This window comes from Calliphora vicina, chromosome 5, assembly GCF_958450345.1.
Source record: "Calliphora vicina chromosome 5, idCalVici1.1, whole genome shotgun sequence".
NCBI classification, from domain to species: domain Eukaryota; kingdom Metazoa; phylum Arthropoda; class Insecta; order Diptera; family Calliphoridae; genus Calliphora; species Calliphora vicina.
Window position 1 is genome coordinate 95,494,410 of NC_088784.1, and position 10,337 is coordinate 95,504,746.

At 30.0% G+C, this 10,337-nt stretch overlaps 1 protein-coding gene across 1 annotated transcript in view; it reads left to right on the forward strand.

Moving 5' to 3' along the window:
- The window catches only part of pio (piopio), a 90,295-nt gene extending 81,019 nt beyond the window's left edge, over positions 1 to 9,276 (forward strand). Inside the window, exons 7-10 of the mRNA XM_065513182.1 lie at positions 7,975 to 8,507; positions 8,571 to 8,730; positions 8,795 to 8,953; positions 9,064 to 9,276. Of these exons, the coding sequence (XP_065369254.1) occupies positions 7,975 to 8,507; positions 8,571 to 8,730; positions 8,795 to 8,953; positions 9,064 to 9,261 (1,050 nt within the window). The 3' untranslated portion in view covers positions 9,262 to 9,276. The remainder of the gene's footprint in view (positions 1 to 7,974; positions 8,508 to 8,570; positions 8,731 to 8,794; positions 8,954 to 9,063) is intronic.
- Positions 9,277 to 10,337: the final 1,061 nt, after the last annotated feature.

Genomic DNA, 10,337 nt, shown 5'->3' on the forward strand with positions numbered 1-10,337 from the left:
AAAAAACTGTAAATTTCTATATTTGCCATATTTTCAAAATAAGTTCTTTGATTATTCCTTTGCCTAATGCAAAAATTTCCAACTGCCCGTTCTTGTCCCATTTTTTGCTAGAGGTAAAATTTTGAAAAAGGACATTATTTCAAAAATGATTTTTTTTTTAAAAAAAATTTTTTTTTTATTTTTTTGGAGTAATTTTAAATCATAAAAGCCTTTAAAAAGAAACATAAAAAATTAAAAAAAATTAAAAAATTTTAAAAAATATTTTATTTTACTTCCCATAAAATTGATTTTTCCACAAATTTCAACTTTGCTAACCCATAAGTAGGCACCAGAAAGGCGTAGAACCATTTCCAAAAACTCATTTCATAGGCTGATGAATTATCTATCATATGCCTTTTAAATTTTTTGATTATCTTATGTGGTTCAAAAGTTATGATTTTTGCAACGAAAAAACTCAAATGGCGCAACTGTGCGACGTGAGCATCTGAAAGTTTTATAAAAAAACATGGGATAAACTTTTTTCTCATTAGTTTTATCACATTTTCTTACTACAAACTAAATTATGTTTTTTTAACTAATTTACACTGGTTTATTTCATAGTTTATTAAATACATTTAACAAAAGTTGGTTTCTTTAGTCTTTTGTTTTGTTTAATTTATAATGCCACTTTTGTTCTTTAAAGAAAACTAAATTAGCAACAAAATAAACTTATTTAATTGCGCCGGAAACATTAATAAGGGGGTAATATTCTTTAAACAAAAACTTGGCGAAATTATATTAAATCATCTTTTGTTTCTGTTTTTTTCTATCATTAAGAACTTTTTCTTAGAAGCTCAAAAAAATGAAAAAAACTTGAGATGTTCATATGCTACAGAAAGAAAGAAAAAAAACTACGTTCTAGGTTTAACAACATTTTGGATGGTCACACTTAGTTAAGCATAAAATGTTAATGATGAAAAGAAAAAATAATATTAATATCTACTATAGAGACCTACAGATATATACTCATATGAATATAAAAAGCTTAAAAAAACCTTATTTTTTTATAAAAACCAGGCGACCACCAAACCTGTATTCACATAAGCGAAATCATAAAGTTCTAATATTGAGGTGAACTATACTCAAATACAAGCAATAATAACTTTGGGTTTCATTAGACCTTTAAGCCAAGTTTATGCTGTTTTATTGTTCTTACTTCCAGGAAGTCAAAAGCTGTTTGCTAGAACACAATACAACAACTAAATACATTAAAATATAATAAGAAAACAAATCTAAATTTTACCTGGAGCTTTTGCTAATGATCTTTCTTTACAAAAAGATGTTCAAAATATATAAAAAAAAGAACTCTAGGTGGTGTAGATTCTAGTATGTGTATTTCGTTATAATAAAACAAATGTAATTTTCCTAGGCAACCAACCATGGATTTCTGATTAGAATTCAATTGTAATTTTTAATTATTTTATGTATTAAAGTATAAATTATATTTTAAATATAGGGAGGAAAGAACAATTTTAACAAATCTGTTAAAACTTGATACAGAGGTTCTTACAAAGTTTGAAGTTGCTTACAAAGTTCGCATTGGTTAGTCTTTTAACGGGGTTCAATTGCTCAATTTCAAGCACATATAACTTTTTAAACGCATAAACAATTCTTAAAATATTGATCTTATGATAATGCTTATGTTGAAGATTTCTGGTTCCATTGAACTCATTGTTGGACATTAAAACCGACAGTTACCTTGTTTTTTTGAAAAATGGAGTTACCTAGTTTTTCCAAAAGAACTTTTTTTTCAATTTATTTTTATATTTAACGGAATTAAGACAACTTTAATAATCATTTGTGGTAAAACATTGACTATATAACTCAGCACGTTAATGTATCCGTTTTTTTTACGAAATAATGGAGTTACTCAGTTTTTTCCAAAAAAATATTTGTTCCTTTTTATACCCTTCACCTTTGTAATTTCTACATTTTTAATTTCCGACCCTATAGTATATATATTCTGGATACTTATACATAGCGGAGTCGATTAAGCCATGTCCGTCTGTCTGTCTGTTGAAATCAAATATTAAATATTAAAAAAAAAATGAAAAAACAATTCGAAAAATTTTTTTTCCAAAAAATTAAAAAACAACTTTGGAAAAAAAAAAATTTTTGTTAACCTAAAAATATTTAAAATTTTTATTTTGAAATATAATTTTGTGAAGTGTATATAAAATTCGGCACAGCCGAATATAGCTCTCTTACTTGTTTTCCTATCAAAATATATCAAAAATAAGCTGAGTTTTTTTCTTTTTTTATATTAAAAATTTGGACCCAAAGAGCTTGTTACCCGAATTTGTTCTATTTCGCTGTTACTCTTCTAGTTTTTTTAAACTTCTAATTTTTCTGTTTTTTGAGAAACTATGGAGTTACCTCGTTTTTTTTTTAAATGCATGGAGTTTACATAAAAATAACTTTTAAATGAGAAACTATATCAAAATTTCGATTTTTGGTGTTATCTCAATTTTTGCAAAAAGTGGAGTTACTTAGTTTTTCCATAAGACCACAGATTTTTTAATTTTAGTTTTCTTTTTCCCAATATTAACTTTATTAGCTTTAAATATATGCTCTTCCGAATCACAATTTCTATTTTCTCAATATTAAAATATGTAATACCGATACTTTTAAGCATAATTTTTGAATCTATATAAAAAAAGATTATAAATTATTTAATACAGCTTTATTTCTAAAGAGTGAGCCAAAAAAAACTTATACTTGTATTAAGTTAAATAAAACTTAAACCGTTCAAAAATTCTCAAAAATACGTAAATTTATTCAAATATTGTACAAATTTATTAAACATTAAAATATTAGCATGTTAGTCGGTATTTATAAATTTATCCACATTATCCGGAAATCTTTCCATTAACGAGGTGGTTGCTTCCGTTTTTTTGGATGAGATGGTCCAAAAATCCGTGGGATACCTTTCCTGTATTTTTTAATTCTTTTTTACAAGACCCAATACTTTTCCACAGGCCGAAGTTCTTTTTTGGTAAAATTTTTTTTGTTTTTTGAATTTTTTTTGTGAAAAAAAAATTCGGGTTTTTTTTCGATTTTGACCCATTGTAGGTCCATCTTACTATGGTCTTATATACGTCGTTGCAAATGTCTTTGAAATATCTATCATTAGATATCCATATTGTCTATATTAATGTCTTAGTAATCCAGATATAGGTCAAAAATCGAGGTTGTCTTGGTTTTTTCCTCATATCTCAGCCATTTGTGGACCGATTTCGCTGATTTTAAATAGGAAACTTCTCGAAAGCATGTCTGACAGAATTATTGAAGATTTGGATCCCGAAGATATCTGGGGTTTTCAGAAAATTGATTTCCACAGACAGACGGACAGACATGGCTTAATCGACTCCGCTATCTATAAGGATCCAGAATATATATACTTTATAGTGTCGGAAGTGAAAAATGTAGAAATTACAAACGGAATGACAAACGTATATATACCCTTCTCACGAAGGTGAAGATCTTACACAAAAATTATCCCCATAAAATTCCACAATATAACTCTGACAATAAGAATTATCTAAGATAATAACTTGCAACATTTTTTTCATTTAGTTTTTCATTTGACCCACTACAAAAAAAAAACTCTGACCAACTGGATTATATGTTTATTCTCAATATGTCCTTTCAGAATTATAGGGTCGCTATTCTGTTTCAAAAATCCTGTTGGACAATGTAATAAAATATTTTTTTGTTTGCAAATAAAACAAGATGTATATGATACTGAAATGATCAGATGACTTAAAACTAATATTTCTAAATATTCAACTCAGCTGAGAACTTTTTAAGTGTAGCTTGATAACAATTATTGTTTTACTCATACAATTTGTATATGATTTATGAAAATAAACATAAATTAACTTATATGTCTGCCTTTAAATAGTGAAAAGAATGGGTTAAAATAACATTAGGGGGCCCACGATCAGAACAAAAAAATTAAAATCGGTTCCCACACTTATCCATAATATTTATAACTGTTAAAATTGTTACTCCTAATTTAGGTTTTTAGATGACAGAGAGCAAGTGCAAAATAAGGGCCACCCTATTATATATACAGTGTCTCTCATAAGTTTATACATATGTATATAAATGTATGTATTTTCAAACTTATTTAGGTTTCTTTTTGCACTAAATAATCATAAACAATTGTACGTCATCGTATGAATAAACCGTAATGTTGTAAGCATACTTATGTCTTGAGTCTTTTGTTTTACCTACAATGGTCACATTATTATTATTGTTACTATGCCTTGAGGGTTTTTACCGTATAAGAAGAAAAGCTACAAAAAAAAAAAACAAAAGAAGTTTAAAATAAACAGAATAGAATTGAATTGAATGGAATTGTGCAGTAATGTTAAACTGCAACTTCTACAAACAGACAACCAAACTAACCTTAACAAAAGAATGGGAATGAAAAAAAATATAAAACAAAAACAAAATGAATGGAATTAATATGAAATGAATTATAATATATAGAAAAAACCAACAAACGGTAAAATGTAGGAAGTTGTTTGTGGCTTTTTTCGTTTTAAACAATCATTATTCTAAATAAATTATGAAAACCAACAAAAAATATAAAAAAAACAACTTAATTCAAGTATAAGAATGAATATGAAACCGTTATTTATTTGCATTAACTACAATACTTAAATTATAGAATATGAAAAAATGAAAAAAAAGAAAAAAATATTATAAACCTCGTATGGGAGGTTGCTTAGAAGAAAATAAGCATTGAAAATACATTAACATAAGTAAATGCAAATAAATATAAAGAGACCAAAGATGATTTTATAAAATAAATAAATATAAGAATATAAAAAATTAATAATTTGGTTGAACTTAAAAAAATCTCTTTATATAGTCTACAAAAATATCTATGTGGTCCTTACTTTACACTTATGCGATTTAAGATTTTCAAAAATGCTGACAAAATCGAATAATATTTAGAGGTTGCACATTTATTTCATGTTTCGAGCTTTGGGTCAAAGTTGAAAAAAAATATAAATAAATATAGCTTTTGTATTGGGCGTATGACTTAAAAATACGGCATTTTTTTGTTCAAATTTTTAGTTTTAATTTTGAAATATTTGTAGAATATAAGTTTATTCAAAGTATTGGCCATTGTTAGATATGACCTTTTTCTTTCTGGCAACATATGGATTCCGAGCTTTTGAGGCCAAGAACGAATCAAGCCAATATTGGATACTCTGTTCTGAAGTAAATCGTATCCCAAAGAGAGCGTTCTACATCGATCGAAACAAATAGTAGTCGCATGGGGTAAGGTCTATACTATAAAGAGGGTGAAAAACTTCCCAAACAATTCTTTGTAAATACCTTTTAACAGGTATTGCAACATTTGGCCGAGCATTGTCATGATGAAATATTAAGGTTTCATGTCTGGGCGTTTTTCGGCCAATGCTTGCTTCAAACGAATCAATTGCATTCGGTACAGGTTCCTTGCGATGGTCTGGCCAGATTTCATAATAGATAGGACCGTTTCTTGCTGAATTTGACAACAATCTTCAAGGAGTAATGGCTCCAATTCTTGGTCTTCAAACTATTTTGGCTGGTTTGGGCGATCTTTGTCTTCCGTGTCAAAATCACCACTTCTGAACCGAACAAACCATCTCTAGCACGTTGAAATCAATGAAACATATTCACCATACGCTTTGGTTGGCAAGAGGTGTGCTTCAGCGGCACTTTTTTTTGAATTAAAGAATTAAAGCAAAACTTCCCGCATATGACGCTTTATTGCCATAAACAACAACATTTTCGAAGCAAAGAAAAACTGTGTTGTTTACACTATAATGCACAGTGGGGAAGAATAGAAATTTTTTGGAATACTCGGGGTAGAAGATTGTTATATTTTTGGAAAGCGCTCGGATATATATTGTGCTATTTATCTCTTATAATTTCCGAGTTATAGGCATTTCAAAATATATTAGTTTGTCATTCCGTTTGTAATTTTAAAAAAAAACTTAATATACAAAAGATTTCAAGTAATATCAATGTTTTTTAGGCTTTCTTTTTAGGTTGGTTTTTAAACTTTCTTTAAGAACATACAAAAGTAAACTTACGATGTTTTTTGGCCATAATTAAAAAAAAAAATGAAAAACTTTGATTCTTCTTATGGATTATTTTTATTTGGTCTTTTAATTTTTTTTACATCAAGTCGAGAATATGATGTCATGTAAATGGCCACCGCCACAGCTGATTGTCATTTGAGCCCTTTTTATGGCATTTTCCATCACTTTGGCCAAAACTTCCGGCGATAGGTCCTCACATTCTTGAGGGATATTGTCTTTAAGAGCTGCAAGAGTCTGAGGCTTGTTGACATAAACCCGCGACTTCAAAAAGCCCCACAAAAAGAATTCTGGAGCGGTCAAATCAGGCGATCTTGCTGGCCAGTGCAAATCGCCAAAACGGGAGTTTAGGCGCCCAGGAAATGCATCCTTCAGCATATCGGTTGTGGCACGTGCAGTGTGTGCCGTTGCACCGTCCTGTTGGAATCACATGTTTTCCAATCCCAATTCATCAAGTTGCGGCAAAAAGAACTCGTTGATCATTGCTCTGTAGTGCTCACCATTCACCGTAACCGTTTGGACCGCGACGTCTTCGAAGAAAAAAGGTCCGATGACTCCTCCAGCGAAAACAGCACACCATACAGTGACTTTGAGCGGGTGTAATGGCTCTTCGTGGGTTACACGCGGATTTTCAGTGCCCCAGAAGCGTAAATTTTGCTTATTTACGTACCCGCTAAGATGGAAATGGGCCTCATCACTCATGATTATTTTTGCCAAAGTCACCGACCGATTATTGGTCAAATAAATAGTCAGCAATATTCCGCGTTCTGGAGCAGTGTAGCGTAACATTGTTTATTAACGTGTATTTCGCATGTGTTTGCTACACAAATGTCAAAACAGAACTGACATTATGGGCTAATCGCAAAATTTATAGCATTTTCTGCGCCACCTTGTATATTTTTTGTTTTTCTGTAATTTTATGTTTTTCTGTAAGTTATCTTTACGGAAAAGATTTTGGTATAAAAAACATCTCCTATTTTCGCACCTACGACCTTCAGAATTTGTCCTAATTTCTATCAAAATTTCTACTTTGGGCCACATGTTCTAAAATACCAAAGCTGGGATCAGGAAACGGAAAGCAGCTTTTGAAACCTTGATGTGTTCCCTATTTATCCTCAAAGTATTTTCCCAACCCCGAAGGAAATGTCGATCATATGAGCAAAATTGTAAAAAATACCATTTTTGGTATTTTTGCTCCAAATTTTAGGAATTGCGGGATTCCCTTCGACCTTTTGTCAAAATTTATTTTAAAATTTGTTATTAAGAATGACAAATTTAAAAAATTTTGAAAATTTTATTGAGTTTTGTTAATAAATAAAGATCATTTCATTTTAAAACTCAGTCCTTCAAAAATATTGCAAGTGTTTAAAAATTTTACTCTACTTTGAGCCCTCATAGCGCCGTCTGTGGAGTATTTGTAGGGCCCATTTTAATAACATAAACTCGAATACTCCTTGTCAAATTTTATACCGATCGCACCAGCTGTTTAGAAATTTTAGATTTATTTCCAAACATTTTTATTATGCCCCTCTGTGAAACGGAAAAAATTAAAAATTTGGTTATACTTAAAACATTTCTTTATATAGCCTAAAAAATATCCATGTTCCGTATACTAAGGTGGCCCTTACTTTGCACTTTTGCGATCTTGGATGTTCCCAAATGCAGATAAAATGTGCAACCTCTAGACATTATTCGATTTTGCATTTGCTGTTCAGATAAGGGACAAAAATTTAGAATTTGTGCCACCCTAGTTTATAAAAATTATTTTAATTAATTACAATCAATTTCCCTAAACTAATAAGTATTTTATTTATTTTAATTTTCTTTGCAGGACGATGGCGGCATTGAATTCTTCAATACCATAGTTTTACAGCCCCATTTGAAACTGATCACTGATGCCGGTCGTGGCTATCATGTCCGTTGTGCCTACAAATCCCGTGATGCTGCCATGAACATGAAGAAAACCCATAATAAAATGGTGAAAGCCAGTGCTGGTGGTAAATATCCACCAAAACCACAAGCCTTTAGAAGTGCCGAAGCCGACAGTACTGATCGTAGAAGTTATGGCAGATCATTGGATAAGTATCGGGCTGCTGGTGATGAATTGGATGAGGAAGATGTTTTAAACGAGGAGGAGGCTATGATGAATAATGAAACTGATATGGATAATGAAATTCCAATGCCTGGTTGCCATATGAAAATATATAATGCAGAGCATAAAATTGCCAATGATGTAAAGATCGGAGATCCCTTGACCATTGTCATTAATATCGATAAACAGAATGTTTATGGTTTGCATGTAACCGATTGTATTGTACGCGATGGTCTGGGTTGGGGTGAACAGCGTTTGGTGGGTGATGATGGGTAAGTTGTGGAATTTAAAGGGAAATTATATGCATTTCATTTGTATTCTGTGTTTTTTTGAAGTTGTCCTATGGATAATGAGATTATGGGTCAATTCAACTATACCATGGATAGATTGGCGGCTAATGTTACATTCCCGGCTCATAAGTTCCCCTATACCACATCGGTTTATTATCAATGTAATGTAAAATTGTGTGCTCTACAGGATCCCGATTGCAAAGTGGTAAGTTTTTGTTATTAGGAGGAGTGTAATTTATAATAATTTATGTTTTTTTATATTTTTAAAGGCTCCCATTTGTGGAGGCAAACGACCTAAACGACAAACAAATAACGATAACAAAGACGAAGAAGGTTCTCCAGCCACCATTGAAGTATTTTCTGGTCTTTATGTTAACGAAAATGTCGATGTTACCGAGGGAGATGATGATTCAATAACTAAAGAAAAGGTAAACTAAATATATTTTATGTTAGCTTAGTTAGCTTAGTGCAAAAACAAGCCAAGTCCACTTTTTAAGAAAATTGAGAATTTAATTTATTTTTGCCTTTTTCTTTGCAGACATTGGAAGATGCTCTCTGTATCTCTCAACGTGCTTTTGCCATAGCCATCGCTATAGCTGGCCTCATTTTAATGTTGGCTGTTGTTGCAGCCGTTCTATGTATAATGGCTAGACGCAGCACTAAGACCGTTTCAAACTCCGGCAGTTCCATTTACAGTGGTCCCTACACAAACACCGCTTTCTCGCATAGCAGTTAAATTTTCCCCCAAAAATCAACCTACCCTATTCACCTAAACAATTTAAATATATATTTTAGGCCCAGATTTAAGAAAACCCATAACAAAAAATCCAAATTTTCTCTTGATGAAAAAACTGAACACTAAAAGTGTTGAAAAATTTGCTTAAACACAAAAATATTTTGTAAAAAAAAAACTTTTTTTAAAACGAAATTTTCTTAACTTATATAAAAAGAAAGAAAAGTCAAAAATTAACTATTTAGCTAGAAATTAAGTCACAAAAACAAGCTGCCTTTTTTAATTTTAAAACTCGTTTAATTTAAGTTTAATGATTTAAAATTTAACAATCGTATTTAATTATAAATTAATATAAATTTACGTTTAAACAATTTATATTTAAAATTAAGAAAGCACAGCACTTAAAGAAAAAAACTTTTTTTATTTGTAGATATTACAGGGTTTTTAAATAATTAATACTATTTACTAAAACTATAGATTTATAGTTTTAGTAATAAACAGCCAAAAACCCTCTAATATCGCAGAGATTTTTGTAGAAACTTTAAAGTTTCACAATTAATAATAATCTCTGTTTATTTGTACACTAATTTAATAAAGGTTTTAGGGTCTTTTATATTTCCTTTAACAAAACTCTTTCTCTTTCTTTTGCTTTATCGCTTTATCATTTTCTCTTTCTGTCTCTCTTTCTAATTTAATTTAAGTTAGCTTTTTTACCATTATGAGTCCCTTCCCTCGGCAACTTTCAGTAGTTTAGCTAACGCCTCAGGTGATAACTTTTAATATTTAAACTATTTAATTGTATATTTAAACTGTAATTAATCTCTATTTTTATGTTTTTAACTGTATAAACTTCTTATTGTTTGTTTAATGTTTGTATTTTGGAAATTTCTAAAAAATTTAAAACTAATTTTTTATTTAAGTTTTTTTTTTACTGTAAAAAAACTTTGTAAATGTTTAGTGTACTTTAAAACTTTGTTATCCTTATTGAACTTTTACGTATGTATTTTATTTTCAGTCTTTTAACCAAAATCGATCTTTATTTAGAACTTTATTTTGGTTAAAACAATTCAATACTTGTC